Source organism: Aspergillus ochraceoroseus (genome assembly GCF_002846915.1).
Source record: "Aspergillus ochraceoroseus IBT 24754 chromosome Unknown P175scaffold_10, whole genome shotgun sequence".
Classification (NCBI taxonomy): domain Eukaryota; kingdom Fungi; phylum Ascomycota; class Eurotiomycetes; order Eurotiales; family Aspergillaceae; genus Aspergillus; species Aspergillus ochraceoroseus.
In genome coordinates, this window is record NW_024468485.1 from 346,709 (window position 1) to 361,638 (window position 14,930).

Below are 14,930 nucleotides of genomic sequence, written 5' to 3' on the forward strand. Positions count from 1 at the left end.
TGACTTGATCGCCATTCTTGTCTATTCTATATGCATCATCATATCACGTAAGCTTGGGTATCGTAGGTCTTGAATGTCCTGGGGGCATTTAGAGGACGCCTTGGATAGATGCAGCGGCGAACCTAGGGCTTCCATACCGCCATAGGCCTTCTTCTATTACTGGCCACCGTACAGACAGTTTCTTGTCGTGTCGGGCCCGCATAGGTGGGTTCCAGAAGAGAATGGTTGACATCCTCCCGGGTGATCTCTAGGATGAGTGAGTGCTCGGTACAAGCAAATGAACCCATTTCAAGCGGCTTCCGTCTCCCTTTCCATAACTTTTTCGCAGGCTTCACGGACTTCAACGACACCCTTGACCCCCGGCCACTTCTCAAGCAGGTTGCGCACCTCCTCCCAATCCTTCTCGGCTTCCTCCTTCTTCCCCTCTGCAACGAGCCTCTCTAGTCGGTCAGGTGCCGCAATAACCCATCTGACCGTGTCCTTTTCTGCCTTCCTGCTCTGAGCTTCAGCCATCGCTTTCGCGTCTCTCATTCGTTGCCGGAGCTCCTCGCCCTCCTGGATCAGACCGCCAGCAGTCTCCGCCACGAAGGCAATGGCAGGCCCCAACGTCTTCGTCATGGTCAACGGAGCTCCACGCTCATCCATGCTCTGTCGCATCTTGCCAATTGTCTCGACCGCCCGGATCAACTTAGAGTAGTTATCGTACACTAGAGCCTTGCGCTCGCCGTCAAGCGTGCGGATATCGCCCACAAGAGTGTTTTCCGCCTTCAGAATCATGGACAGGGAAGATGTAGCCAATAGGTGATTGACGTAGTGCTGGGGGTCGAAGTCCGGGTTGTCCAGTTCGGTCCCTGTCGTCACCACGGACGGACTGGCGATCTCACCGGCGTCGGGGTGTCGCGGTAAACTACGGGAGCGCGCATTGCCAGTTGGATCGGCTGCAGATGGCTTTAGATTGTAGTAGTCACGAAGAGCTGTCCGATTGCGGCGCGGGTGAAGTGAAGGAGAGACCGCTCGAGCTGTCGACGGGGTAGAGGCTGCGCTGAGGCTGCCGCCGATATTGGTATTCAAGGTGTCGACGGACGGACGACGTGAGGACGCAGGAGTCGGGGAGGGGCCTCCTCGCGATGAGGCGATCGAGGGACGCGGCGAAGAGATAGTTGACATTTTAATTCCAGAAGAGAGAAAATTGAACGCTGCAGAGAAAGGAAAGGGGGGGAATTATATTCACAGGATGCTCAAGCGACAAGGACGGGGACAGGAAGACGTTTTTAAGGAGAGAGAAAAGCAACTCCGCTCCGCTCCGCTCTGTTCCCCAGCTTCAATTCTTCGCTTCGTCCAACGACTCATTTTCCAGACCAATTTCTACAGCCCTCTACTTCTTCCCATTTCAATGTCTAACCAGCAGGATCACATCGCAGCCCACCTACTGAGCAGCAAGTCACTCCCTGTTTCCCCGACCTGGCTACACAATTTTCTCTCCTCCTCCTCCTCCTCCTCCTTCTCCAGCACTTCGCAACGCAACATCCCCATCTCCGCTCTGACACAAACCGCTCTGTTCCGGATTCTTAATTCGGATTTCCGCCAATCTCTCGTGGCAAGAAACGACTCCACCGTCTTACCCACTGACGCGTACGATCCCCACGTCCAAGAACGATGCATTCGCGGTCCGATTCCCGTGCAGGTGCTGGACATCGAGGATATCGGCACGAGTCTCTGGAACCAGGTTGAGGAAATCGAACGCGTTGAACGGGGAGAAGCGATCCGGGGCCGACAAATTGTGCGCACTGTTACTGTAGGCGAGGAGAACCAGGACAGCGCCCCCGCTGCTGGTGCAGGTGCAAGTGACAGCCACGGGCCCCATAGGCTGATTATCCAAGATGCCGCTGGAACGAGAGCTGTAGCTATTGAGATGCAGCGAGTTAATGGGATTGCTGTCAACAAGCTTCCCATCGGTGCAAAGTTGCTCTTGCGAAATGTGACGGCGGCTCGTGGCATGATCTTACTGACACCCGAGAATGTGACGATCCTTGGGGGGAAAATAGATTCGATGGATCAAGCCTGGAGGCTTGGTAGAAAGGCAAGACTTCTGGAGAAAGTCCCTGGTCCTGGCGGTGATCGTCTTGCAGGTTGAGGAAACTGGGAATCAAGGAACAATTACGCAAACAAGGTATGCCTTTGGCTACTATAACTGTTTCTAACAAACATTATTTGGGGGTAGTCTATACAAGCTATACAAGCTATGTGATTCTAAACTAGCTTTACTTATGTGGCTGAAGACACCACCTGGTTTAATTCCTGCCACCCCCTCTGCATCCATGGCGCGACCATGATAGCCCTCAGCGCATCACCGGCCTTTCCGGTCTCCGCATATGCCGCCGATAGATCGACCGCGTCCAAATTGCTCCGGGGAGGAATACTGCGCAAGGCTCGTTTGACACCCATTTCCGCGGGGTATGATTCTTGCGTCGCTGAAGATAGCTCCATCCAACCCTGGGGTTCGTAAGGCGCTCTCATCACCGCCGCAGCAGCCTCGCCGACACGTCTCGTCTCCTCCGGAATCCCCGACTCGCCCATAAGACCTGAAGTCGAGATTTTCGTTAAGAGCTTGACGAGCTTGGTTCGTTCATGGATTTCAATGTCGTCTCTTGTGATCATATTCTGAAGGTCAGATTCAACAGCGTCTATGACATCCTTGTCGGCGTCGAGGAGCGCAATCGCACCCAAGAGAGTGACTGCTCCGACATGCTCTGGGTAATTCTCAACGCATTCAAACAACTGCTGGCGAGCGACAGCCCTTTCCTCTTCTCCGCCTTTGGCCCACAGTACTTGCGCGAGAAGACAGACGACTTCCGGCGCGTTGTCTGCCTCCTGAAGAGCATCGCGGAACATGTCAATGGCATTATCCATGGACCTCATATAATAATGCGCCAGACCGGCTGTCAAATGCGCTGACAAGCGCAGATTCTTGTAAGCCTCAGGGTCAAACTTCTCTGCATCCTCCTCTCCAGACAGCATGAGCGCAGTTTCCGCTTTTTCTGCCGCTTCCTCGAATTCCTGACGCGCGAGCAGAACTCGACCAATATCGGCATTTGCCTGTGCGAATTTGGAAAGGGATGAAGCCGATTCGGACACCTCATATTCCGCTTCTACATGGGAACAAAGGCTGCGTAAGCTGGATTCCGCGTCAGAAAATTCCCCGATTCTTTCCCCGAGAAGAGAGGAGAGATGAACAAAGGGTAGATCTGATGGTTCCTGACTAGTAAGTTGGTGTAGGGCGAAGAAGGGCCGAATGAGTTGCGACACCTCATTCGAGGTAGAAGGATCGGCTAGGAGATGGTCGAATAAAGTGACTGTATATTGCTGCTTCGGTAGCCTCGACGATGATCTGGAAATATCAAAGGCATGTTCGAACAATCCTCTAGCCTCCCGTGGGTCCCCAAACATGAGGGCGAGGAAGCCCTGGCCAACCCATGCTTGTGAGTAGTCTGGATCAGTTGACTGCGCTCGTGTGAACGCTTCGTTGGAAAGCTGGACATCATTGTGGATAAGATAGAGCGCTCCTAGATTAGTCCACACCTGCGCACTCCTGTCATTCAAATGGAGACTTCGCACGAAGGCGTGCTGCGCAACCCTTGGACTCATACGGGTGGTGACTACTCCGAGTGCATTCCAGAACTCCGAATTTCCAGCCTCCAGCTCAATTGCTCGTTTGAAACAGCGCATTGCCGCCTTCAAGAAGTTGCGTGACTGTTTCTTTCCTCCCTTGTCTGAGGTCGTTCGCGTAGTTCTATAGGCTCGGTATTCTGCCCACCCGAGATTATACCAGGAAACTGCTTGGGCGTGAGGGTCCTGGAGCGAAACTTGAATAGCTCGCTTGTATGCAAGAATCGCGGCGTATATGCACTTGGTTGCAAGGGTAGAGCTGTCCCCGTCGTGCTTTAGCTCCGCTAGTGAATCCTGCCGTACTTCATCGACATCTGCAAGAATATCGAAGGCCGTGGGCTCAAGCTGAGTGGCGAGCAAGGCTTGTACTTCATCAATAGGCAATTTGTTTGCCTTTGATTTGACAAAGGAAAACATTGTACATGCATCACCCACGCCCTTCCAAAGGTTGAAAATATCAACTCGCTCGGTTGCGAGCGACTTGGCCACCAGAATAGCTCTCCGTGCAAGCTCGGCACAGTCATTGAAAAGACCGGATTCAAGACTCTTCCAAGAGCCTTCTATAATTGTCTGGAGCAATGCAATAGTAATACCAAACTCATTCCGACGGAATTTCAACACCTCTTCATATCTTGTAATCGCGTCATCATATTCACCCAATTCTCGTTTGACATTGGCCAGCATGTATCGGGCAAACCAGATTTGCTCTCTATCCGACTGCAAAAGGGTGTGCTCCAATTCTTCTGCGTGTTCGAAAGCTTTCGTGGAAGCTATATATCTTCCAGAGTTATGGTAACTCTCGCCTAGGCCGACCCATGAATGGTAATCTCCGGGAGAAATCCGGAGGGCTGCCTGGAAGGAGACAACACTTTTGGCATACAGTTGTTTGTTAACTTGAACAGTGCCCAAGGCTGCGTAGGGCCAACTGTATCCCTTTCGTTTCGAACCTGGGGCAGGTTTGGCCTTGCCAGAGTCGACAACACGCTGGGAGACGGCTTCAACGAGGTCCCACTCCTTCTGATCCGCGAAGGTTCTCGCCAGCCTTTCGGCGGCTACGATTTCCAAAGCTGACAATTCGAACGCCTTGTGGAAGCATCTCCGGGCACGTGTCTTATCCTTCTTATAATCGGCGTAGTAAACACCCAGACTAGTATACGCCGGGGCATAGTTGATGTTGGATTGAACTGAAGCGAGGAAATTGGCGTACGCACCCTTTCGATCCTTGCGAGCAGAAGATGACGGATCTATTTCCCATTGGCAGTATCCGATGCGATAAAAAATCTCTCCTTTGAGCTCACGATTATCTAAATCTGTACTCTGTATGTGACCGAGCACATCTTGCAGCCCAGAGAGCCCAGAGGCAAGGTCTCCATTGAGTGCTTTGCACCATGACAACTCAGCGCGAACCTTGATGTTGGACGGATCTCGGTCTAAGGCACGCTCCAGGAAATTGACGGCTTCGGGGTAATCTTCGTCCACTTTGAGGATGAGACCAATTCCAAGAAGACAGCTGGTGGAGGAAGGATGCCTCTTCAAGATATCCTGGAAAATTTTCTGCGCTTCAGGGTGATTCCTGGGAGATTGATAGTAGATGAGCGAGTTTGCAAGAGCTATGTTCATAGCATCGGTGGTATTTTGCATTGTTAACCCTGTCTTTCTGACGAGATCCTGCACATTCTGGAGCCCTCTCCTGCAAACATCAACAACGCTCTCATATTCGTCGAGGGAGAGATACAGCTCGCTCATAATCCGATGCGCAACAACTGAGGAGGAGGAAATTTCGAGCCCTTCCACCATTAGGATTAGACGGTCATGGATAGCCAGCTCGTTGTTTTCCTCGCTAACGCTTTCAGCATCTTGCCCATTTGGCTTTTTTGTCTCTTTGGGGAAAGGAGAGAGGTCACTAGCTAAGAATCCTCGAAGGATCTTTGTGAGCCCATCTTCCGGGAAGAACTCAATGAAGTCCTCCAGAAAGGAGTGGTCCCAGTCGGAGAAGACATTGATATCCTGCCATTCCAAGACAATTTTCCATGCTAGCTCGAACGGGTGCTTGATAATTACCATATCACGAGCGGCTTGTAATACCTCTGTCCTTTTAGAGTCTTTCTCATTTGTAGGCAGTACAGTGAGAGTATCGTAAGCGCGCTGTAGCAGTTTCTCTTCATATGTCCGGCGAACTTGGTCGTCATGAGACCAGTCCACAATTCCTCGGTAGAGTGGCTCCAGCTCGCTTCGCTTATAGGCTTCTCTTTTTACTTCCAAGGTGACCTGATCAATTCGTGCGCCAAGACGAGTTCTTCGTTCTCCAATCTCCCGGTTGATGAATTCCCTTTCCTCAGATTCCGTCATTTCTACGAGGCGCAGATAGGTTTGAGCTGGTTTGGGGACACGTCCCTCCAGGAAGTCGTACAGAGGGCTCGTCGGTAAGTGGAGCTCAAGGGCTTTCTTATATTGCAAACGGGTCCCATTTTTCTTTGTGAAGCCAACGTACTTATCGACGACATCCTGGCAACGATGTTTATCTTCTCTAGTATCCAATTAGTATTCTCATTCATGTCACAGCTCATTTTATCGACGTACAGATCAGCAAACACCTGACCGAGATGCAGAGCAGCTTCACGATACTGTTCGAGCTTCTGGTTTCCTTGCTTCTCGTAGAGACTGATTAGACCCTGCCATGCCGTCTTCTCATCGCTATTTATCCGAGTGGCCGCGAGGTAGGCCTTCTCGGCCTCCTTACTGTTGTGTAGCTTATCTTGCGCGAGACCAAGGAAGACATTTCTAATCCCACGTGGCTATTAACAAGAGATGTAACGTCTAGGTAGCTAGCTTGTCACCACTTACGCATGGTAATTTTTGGGCTGTTGCTGAACCAAAGCCTTAGCTTTTTCGGCTGCAAGCTCGAAATTTTTCGAGTCGAGCGCAGCCCGCACTTCCTTAAGAGCCGCCTTACCGGACATGCTAAAGCATTCGCTTCAGAGCCCTGCTTTGGGACGCAAGTTCGGGGAGTTTGATGACACGGCAGGTTGGAGATCTTGGGTTGAGAAAAGGCTCGGTTGTGGAGAAGCCTAAGGTGGGCGCGGGCGGTGGTACGTCAGAGGCCGATTCGATCGTGGCTGCTTATCAGTTCCGCAATAAAGAGGGCTCGCTGACTGCTTCCTTCTTTGCTTCTTTATTCCTCCTGTAATTTGACCGCGAATCAACCGGCGGTGTGGTTTATTCTCCAATCGGTGAGTGTCATAGCTGGTATTCATTGCCAACTCCTATCTGTTCGTCTTGGTCGAGCGTGAACTGAGTACAGGAGGGGGTGAGTTAGGGGTTCACTTAGTTGGCAGTCACTGCCTTGTGATGAATCCTCCTATCTACCTCCTATCTGCTCGTCTTTTTGTTTTTGTGAGAGGTTTTTAATATTGGATCGTCTTTATAGGCCTTTTTGGTTCGCCTGTCCACATCCACATCCGCAGCAGATATCCACCGGGCGTCAAGCTGGCCTTGTTGCTTTGACACAGCTCAGAATGAGTTCTCTTCGACTTCGAATCGATGGCAGAACGTTCAAGGACCCGCAGAATCGAGAAATTACTTTAAGGGGAATTAACGTTGCTGGCGATGCCAAATACCCCAAGACTCCCGATATCCCTTCCTACGTTTCGGATGGATTCTTCGACACCGACAATGTCTCGTTTGTTGGGCGACCGTTCTCACTTGATGATGCACATACACACTTTTCAAGGATACGTAAATGGGGCTTCAATACTATAAGGTATTTATTTACTTGGGAAGCGATTGAGCATGAAGGTCCTGGGAAATATGACGACGAGTGGATCTCGTTTACGATTGAAGTCTTGCGAATTGCGAAGCACTACCAGTTCTACATATTCTTGGACCCGCATCAGGATTTGGTAGGTTGCCATAGTGTCTCATTTTGATTCTAGTATATCAACTGAGTCTCCATAGTGGTCAAGATTATCCGGGGGCTCGGGGGCTCCAGGCTGGACACTCTACGCCGCTGGCCTGAACCCGAAGGGTTTCAAGAAAACCCAGGCTGCGCTGGTTCAAAACACGTGGGACAATCCGGCGGAGTTTCCGAAGATGATATGGAGTACCAATTACACGAGGCTAGTTTGCCAAACAATCTTCACGCTATTCTGGGGAGGGCGGGACTTTGCGCCAAAGGCCATTATAGACGGCGTGAATATCCAGGACTACCTTCAGGACCACTACATTGCAGCATGTAAATATTTTGCGCAAAATATTCACGATGCCGGGGACCTCGAGAGCAAGGTGATTATTGGGTGGGAGAGTATTAACGAACCCCACCGAGGACTTATTGGAATCCAAGATATCTCTATCGTCCCCCCGGACCAGCAGCTGCAGCTAGGAACATCGCCTACTGCTTTTCAAGCGATGCTTACTGGTTCCGGGCGGGCATGCGAAGTGCCAACCTGGGGATTTGGAGGATTCGGTCCTTATCAAACTGGTCGCGAATTGATAGATCCCGAAGGGGAATCTGCTTGGCTGCCAGCTACCTATGATGATACAAAGTATGGTTGGAAGAGAGATCCTGGCTGGAAACTGGGAGAGTGTATCTGGGCTCAGCATGGGGTTTGGGACCCCTCGTCAGATCAACTGCTCCAGAAAGATTATTTTTCCAAGAAACCGCGAACTGGCGAACCGCTGGACTACGACAAGTTTACCAATACGTATTTTTTGGAGCACTGGAGAGCGTATAGCGCGGCGATCAGGAGTGTGTGGCCTGGCTCCATCATGTTGTGCCAGCCGCCGGTCATGGAAATCCCGCCCGACCTGAAGGGATCCATTGATGATGATCCAAACATGGTCCATGCTGTTCATTTCTATGATGGCCTTACGCTCATGTCAAAGCACTGGTAAGCTCAGGCCCCTTCCCATCGGAGCTTCCTGGATGATGTTTCTTAACCATTCCAGGAACCGCCTATACAATGTGGATGTAATTGGTGTTCTCCGCGGCAAGTATCTTACTCCAGCATTTGCAGTTAAAATAGGAGAAACCGCTATTAGAAATTGCTTGCGGGATCAGCTTAAATTCCTACGGGAGGAAAGTTTGCGGTACATGGGGAACCACCCCTTGATTTTCACCGAAATCGGGATTCCATATGATATGGATGACAAACATGCCTACAAAACGGGTGACTACAGTAGTCAAACCAGCGCCATGGATGCCAATCAATTTGCCTTGGAAGGTAGTGGTGGCAATGGGTTTACCCTGTGGATTTACACGGCAAGGGTCAGTCAGTGAGCTTTGTAGCTTGGTTAAGAATCCTCGCTAACCCTCGCTAGAATGACCACGAATGGGGGGATCACTGGAATGGAGAAGATCTGTCGATCTATTCAACTGATGACCTTGAGCTCCCTGGGGGCAAGCTTTTCGCACTGGAACAGGAATCTCGATCGCAGTCCGACTCCCAATCGCCTTCTTACTCGTCTAGTCAAAGCTACGTCGCCCATAAGCAGATTAGTCCACGAAACCTGAAGGATGCGATTAAATCCCCTTCGATATCCTCAGAGGTCTCCCAATTCGATGAAGGCAAAGCAGGGTTCCGAGCTGCGGAGGCTTATGTTCGCCCCAGCCCTATCGTGACCAACGGAGAAATCTCCAACTTTGTGTTTGATTTGCGGAACTGTACATTTACCATGTCGCTTGTGGGGAATCCGATGGCGGAAGGACAGGACGTCCCGACAGAAATTTACCTGCCTGACTTCCATTTCCCGGAAACGCATACCGAGGTAGTGGTCAGCTCGGGTGAGTGGTCGATTGACTTTGTAGAGATCAACTCCGTCAAACTGCAGCGGCTGCAATGGTGGCATTCTGGGGGCAACCAGAACATCAAGATCCAAGGGGTCAAGCGCAAGCCAGGAGACCCGATCGGTGTATCAGGGGAGGATCTGAGCTATCTGGAGCAGTGTCAAAGTGGCGGATGTAGTGTTATGTAGAAGAAGGAGGGGGGGGGGATTTCTAGGGTAGATTTTCAGCTTCTCTTTATATGGTAGTGTCTCAACCTCTGATCGTGATAAAACCTCGGTACAATGATGATGATGATGATGATGTCCATAGCGAATCTCATTTGCAGACCTAATTCAATTTATTTCCATCCATTCATTCTCCACCGTGATCTTCAACAGTTATCGATAAGGTGGAAGCGGTGAGGGCATCTGATGATTGGGACGGGAGCGCGTGGAAAATTCTCCTGCCTGTTCTCGCAATAAGTTGATGTCTTTTCTTTCTTTCCTTTACTTTTCACTTCTCTCTCTCTCTCTTGTGTTCGCGCTTTTCTTCTTCTTCTTCTCTCTCTCTCCCCCCCCTCCCTCTCTTTCCCGCTCTCACTTCAGTCCCCCCAAACCCTCTTCCCGTCTAAAGCTCACGGGTTGACCTGGGACCCAGTCTGACGTTACTGGGGAAGGTTGGAACCACTCACTCCCTTCCCCTCCATTTTCCTATTTCAACACGTTCCCTCAAAAATATACGAAGCCGCTTATCTGGGGAAGGACAGCCGCATTAGAGCCGCAGACTACTCTCTGCTTTGGGACGCCGTTAGCCGTGTTGCCCGAAACCTGCCCGCGATCATTGTTGGCCAACGCGCGATTTATTACTACTACTCTTAATTTCCCAGCGCTCTCCTATAAAGAACAGAGATAAAAGGGGGGCAAAGAAAAAGAAAAGGCAAAAGAAAAAGAATCATCTAATTTTTTTTTTTTTTTTTTTTAAATTTCCCCTTGTTTACTGGTGTAAGAAGTTAAACACCCCCCCCCTCCCCCCCATCTTGGCTCTGCAAGTGGCCCCGGACCATGACAATATTGGTGCTGCAATTCCCGAAGACGTGAGGCACCGGTTTTAAGTACCCATTTTATCAAAGCATAGCTAATCCGGTCTGGGGGTGACTGGTCCGGGGGGCAAAAAGAATATGGCCGCTGAAGAGGATCTGGCCGATGGGCGCATGGCCGATATTGTTCGTGCGCTTGAGCTGATTCACAACCCTTCTTCAACAAATGAACTCCGCAGAGAGGCGCTACAGTTTGTGGAATCACAGAAGGAAAGTAGTTCTGCCGCTCGTAATGGATTTCTTCTAGCATCTCGCAAGGAGAATGATGCTTTGGTGCGCTATTTCGGGTTGACGCTGCTGGACCATGTCCTTCGCCACACTTCTTTCACGGCCGCGGAGGGGATCGCAACCTTACGAGAGATGGTTCTGAAGCTCGCGGAATCTATTCAACCTGAGGATCCGGTGTACATACGCAACAAGATTCCGCAGCTGTGGGCGGAAATTGCGAAGAGGAGCTGGGGCTTGGACTGGCTCGATATGGACCAGACTTTGGTGCAGTTCTGGGGTGCTAGCCTCGTGCATAAGGAGCTGGTGTTATCCATCCTGGAAACCCTGTCAGAAGACATCTTTTACCGAGAAGATACTGTTTCGTCCTTGCGGGGGACAGATCTGAATCGAGCCTTGGTTGAGATTTGTACCCCGCTATCTGTGTTCGAAGAAGTGTATCCTAAACGAGACAACCACGTTGATATTCGCTGTGGCCCCGAAGGTTGGCTTGCCCGCACGTGCGAATTCCTTCGGGACTGTATTGGAAACATACAGAATTCGAAACAAGCAAGAGATTCTGCCCTCAAAGCCCTCGCGACATTGAAATCAGTGCTGGTTTGGTCGATACCCAGCGCCATACTTACCTCCAATTGTGTTCCTAGCATTGCCCGGGCTTTCACCTGTGATGATGAGCAGGTTTTATTGGTAGGTATTTGCCGTGCCTCTCCGGGATGTTCAATACTGATGCTGGCTAGGCCGCCGTTGAAGCATTACACGCGTTGTATAGCAGGTCTAGTTTTGACATTGAGGGGTTTCAGCCGCTTGTGTACTTGATGTTCGAAACCGACTCCCTAAGCGTGTTACAAAAGCTCCACGAATGGTCAGTCGTCGGCCCTGACGAGACCGACGACACCAAATACATGATATCCAAAAAACTCTCTGAGGTACACACACCGCCGCCCCAGGTCAAGATCAAATCGCCGTTTATTAACACACAACCCATCACAGATGATATCCTATGTTGCGGGCTTCCTCGAGGAGAAGGGCTTTGCTGTTGAAGATGCACCTAACGCGAACTTACCTTTCTTTTTCCATCTCATGATCAGCATTGTCCAGCATCGCAGTCTTACCGTTTCAATACCCGTTCTTCATGTTTGGTCAAAGCTAATAGCCTCCTCGAGAATTGGAAACTTGGATGTGGTTACAAATCTTATTCCCGCATTGCTCGCTATTTGTACTGAGCGCCTAGTCCACTGGGAATCTCTCCCGACAGGCTCGGAGGACCCCACTGTAATGTTCCTCAATGAAGATATCGACACCGTTCCCGAAAGACATGCTTTTGTGGGCAATTATAGACGCTACTGTTCGTCCATAATTGAAACCATTGCTCAAAAAAGACCCCAAGAAGCTATTCCTCATATCCTCTCTGGGGTTGACACCAATTTGGACAACCTCTACAATGGAGTTGAACAATTTAGCGGTCAGTATCTCCTGTTCCAAGGTGTTGGGGTCCGAACTGAACGCATGCAAAGTGAAATCGTTTTCCAAAAACTCAATACCGTTGATGCGAGCGGACACGCAATTTGCTGTTGTGGAAGCAACGCTAAAGGGCTACAACAAATGGGTTTCCGCGCATGGTCGAATGCCGCAGCAAGATGTATGCGGTGGTTCTGGTTTTATTCTTTTCCCTTATATTCCCGCTAATATCGAGACAGGAACAAAAGCGGGCTGAAATCGAGACTATCCTGGAAACCTGGGCATTCACGCTGATGCAGAGAGACTACGAGGTTGGTCTATCAGCTTGATCTGCGGTGATATTCTCTAAGCTAACTATTCGATTTAGGACCCAATATTGAAGCAACGTATTATTAAATTAATTGTTGACATATCATCTAAAGCTCTTGACAAAACACCTAGCTTTGCGCTTAAAGTTTTGGAATACATTCTCATGACACGTTTACCCGACCAGCCTGAATTTCCAGTTTATTCCGAGGCAGTTAAGGAGCTTCATGGGCTAGCTAGCCATGAACTTCGGCGGCTCGCAACCCGCTATGCGGATTACTTCTCTGTGAGCGAAGCGGGCTTCCGATTCTTTCTAAAAATACCCACTAATATATGAGCTGAAGACCTTTTATGACATCCTCGAACCCAAAATCAGAGAGATTACCTTGGCTAACTGGGTGGATGACAAGCTTCATATGGAGCTAACATCGGTCCTCCTCATCATCATGTAAGACTGCACTCCGATGGTTCAATTCATTTAATACTAACTTTAGAAGGCAACGTGCAAACAACGTCGACCCTTATCAGCGCCAGTCTCGATTGACCTCATTCGTAGAACCAATCAAACAAGCCTGGCAGGAAGAGGAGCTCCGAAACCTGTGCTCATCTTTTGACGGGTTTTGCAACATGCTTGGGCTGCAAAACGTGGGTCCCTATATGCAATCACGACAAGCGCAGAAGCAGGCGGATTGGTCTGTTGTAGTCTTGGACGGCGAGGGTAAAAGGGTTCAGGAGGAAATGACCCGAAAATTTCAGGTCTGCTGGTCTTCATTTTTACCTCCCCAATAGTGGCTAACTTCTCGGGTAGCAATTACCACTAAGAGGAACCAAAACGATGCTGGCGGTCTCAACGGATAAACTCAAGAGGTCCGATCCAGCATATGAAATCGCGTGCAATCTTTGGCACGAGGTTATCCCCATGATTCTGCCGACCTTGCTACAACTCGTTAGGTAGGATTCTTTTCGTGTCAGTTGGAAGTCCTGAGCTCATGAATCTATAGCAATGCTCACGCGTTTCATAACCCGGAGAATTGGAGCGGTCTGTCTGGGGATATGCGAGGTGTGGTTGAGCGTATCCTCACAGATCGGTTTTGGCAAGCCGGTATATCCACAGGCAGCCGGGACGAATTCTATGCCAAAATCACTTCATCACGATCATCACTCGAAGGGTTCGCATCCTCAGTTAGAGGGAAGATTAGAGCCGTCAGGGAGTCCTGTTATTCCATGCTTTTCAGCATGAGTAGGTTAAGGGAGCATTTCTATGGCTTCTCTGAACTTCCCGGGCCTCTGTCAGAAGCTCTTTTTAAGGACTCCCCCCATCTCTCTTCGCATCAATTTTCCGTCCTTCTTAACATTTCGAGATGCCTGATTGATGACTGCCCTGTCCGCTTTCGGAGTCAGTTCTTGCCACCAATGCTGTCAACTTTGTTCACAAACATCGACAGGAAAGTTACTTCGGAATGGGATATTATCGAACAGCGGAAGGAAGGTCTTGGAGATGGCAACCTGACGGACGAGATGAAGTCAGAGAGTATCCTTCGACAGCTAACCTACTCTGCGGTCATCATGGTAGCAAGCCTTCTTGACCCGCAACGAGGAGGTACGTAACCTCTCGAGGAAACAGCAGAATGTGCTAATATGGGAGCTAACAATTGAGCTGTAGACCCTGACGAAGAACCGGTAGACCCAAGTGCACCGCAACCTCCACCAGCCCTCTCCGACTCGATCCGGCATTTTGTTCTTTCGTCTCCCGAGATCTTCGAGCCGGTTATGCTCTTCTGCACACACGCCCTACGCATGCGCGATACCCGATGCTGTAGTATCATTACCCGCGTCATCCGATCCATTCTCCAAGACTTCGCCTCTCCCCTCAACTCACCCACAATAGTCACCATCCGCGAGTTCATCTCCTCTGAAGTTCTCAAAGCCTGCATAACATCCGTGCACGAACCGTACTTTGTCGATATGCAGAAAGACCTTGCGCAACTCATCGCCTCCATCTGGGTTCTCTACGGCTCGAGCAGCTCGACTCCGCGCTCCCTGATTCTCAGCCTCCCCGGCATGAACGAACAGCGAGTCGCTAGCACGGAAGCGTCTCTCGTTCGCTCCACCTCTGCGCGCCAGCAGCGTGCCCTGATCCTCGACTTACTAGAGGGACTACGCGGCGTTAGCATTGCCGAACAAGGCAAGATTCTCGGATCCCGGGAAGAACGCCGGAAGGCCCGCAGTGCCCTCCAGGAACGATATATGAGCAATGAGATGGAGGGCCCGCAAACTCTTAAAGTGGATATCAATGACGGCCCGGATCTAGCTGGTGTTGCAGATATGTTTGGTTAGATAGAAGAGATGGGCGCTGTGCAGGGAGGCTTGTAGTCCTCTTTTATCATTTTTGTTTTTTTTTTTTTTTTTTTTTTTTTT

General features: G+C 50.2%; 5 protein-coding genes across 5 annotated transcripts; 3 read left to right on the forward strand and 2 right to left on the reverse strand.

Annotated features, from left to right (window-relative positions):
* Positions 1–288: 288 nt before the first annotated feature.
* On the reverse strand, positions 289–1,167 carry P175DRAFT_0512227 (COG1/VPS51 family protein; the record flags this gene model as incomplete). The annotated part of the gene is made up of 1 exon (XM_040898648.1): positions 289–1,167. The coding sequence occupies one exon, from the start codon at positions 1,165–1,167 to the stop codon at positions 289–291; it is 879 nt and encodes a 292-aa protein (XP_040748890.1).
* A 226-nt stretch (positions 1,168–1,393) lies between these two features.
* Positions 1,394–2,134, forward strand: P175DRAFT_0445635 (OB fold domain-containing protein; the record flags this gene model as incomplete). Its single annotated transcript, XM_040894292.1, has 1 exon — positions 1,394–2,134. One exon carries the CDS (start codon positions 1,394–1,396, stop codon positions 2,132–2,134), a length of 741 nt encoding a protein of 246 aa, XP_040748891.1.
* A 131-nt stretch (positions 2,135–2,265) lies between these two features.
* On the reverse strand, positions 2,266–6,626 carry P175DRAFT_0445741 (SKI complex subunit tetratricopeptide repeat protein SKI3; the record flags this gene model as incomplete). Its single annotated transcript, XM_040894301.1, has 3 exons — positions 2,266–6,193; positions 6,247–6,447; positions 6,511–6,626. The coding sequence occupies 3 exons, from the start codon at positions 6,624–6,626 to the stop codon at positions 2,266–2,268; spliced, it is 4,245 nt and encodes a 1,414-aa protein (XP_040748892.1).
* Positions 6,627–7,181: 555 nt separating this feature from the next.
* P175DRAFT_0445787 (sterylglucosidase 1) lies at positions 7,182–9,636 on the forward strand (the record flags this gene model as incomplete). Its single annotated transcript, XM_040894303.1, has 4 exons — positions 7,182–7,565; positions 7,621–8,552; positions 8,611–8,929; positions 8,983–9,636. 4 exons carry the CDS (start codon positions 7,182–7,184, stop codon positions 9,634–9,636), a joined length of 2,289 nt encoding a protein of 762 aa, XP_040748893.1.
* Positions 9,637–10,441: 805 nt separating this feature from the next.
* P175DRAFT_0560730 (karyopherin MSN5) lies at positions 10,442–14,903 on the forward strand. Its single transcript, XM_040901002.1, has 11 exons — positions 10,442–11,435; positions 11,486–11,674; positions 11,739–12,210; positions 12,263–12,387; positions 12,446–12,517; positions 12,574–12,798; positions 12,857–12,960; positions 13,010–13,268; positions 13,321–13,463; positions 13,514–14,112; positions 14,176–14,903. The coding sequence occupies exons 1-11, from the start codon at positions 10,605–10,607 to the stop codon at positions 14,847–14,849; spliced, it is 3,693 nt and encodes a 1,230-aa protein (XP_040748894.1). The 5' UTR covers positions 10,442–10,604; the 3' UTR covers positions 14,850–14,903.
* The last annotated feature ends 27 nt before the right edge of the window (positions 14,904–14,930 follow it).

What these genes read in the sequence shown, in the direction of transcription:
- P175DRAFT_0560730 (XM_040901002.1), top strand. Translation starts at nt 10,605, where the DNA reads ATGGCCGCTGAAGAGGATCTGGCCGATGGGCGCATGGCCGATATTGTT. An exon ending in TATCCAAAAAACTCTCTGAG is followed by an intron (nt 11,675 to 11,738) that starts GTACACACACCG and finishes AACCCATCACAG; the next exon opens with ATGATATCCTATGTTGCGGG. An exon ending in TCGGTCCTCCTCATCATCAT is followed by an intron (nt 12,961 to 13,009) that starts GTAAGACTGCAC and finishes TAACTTTAGAAG; the next exon opens with GCAACGTGCAAACAACGTCG.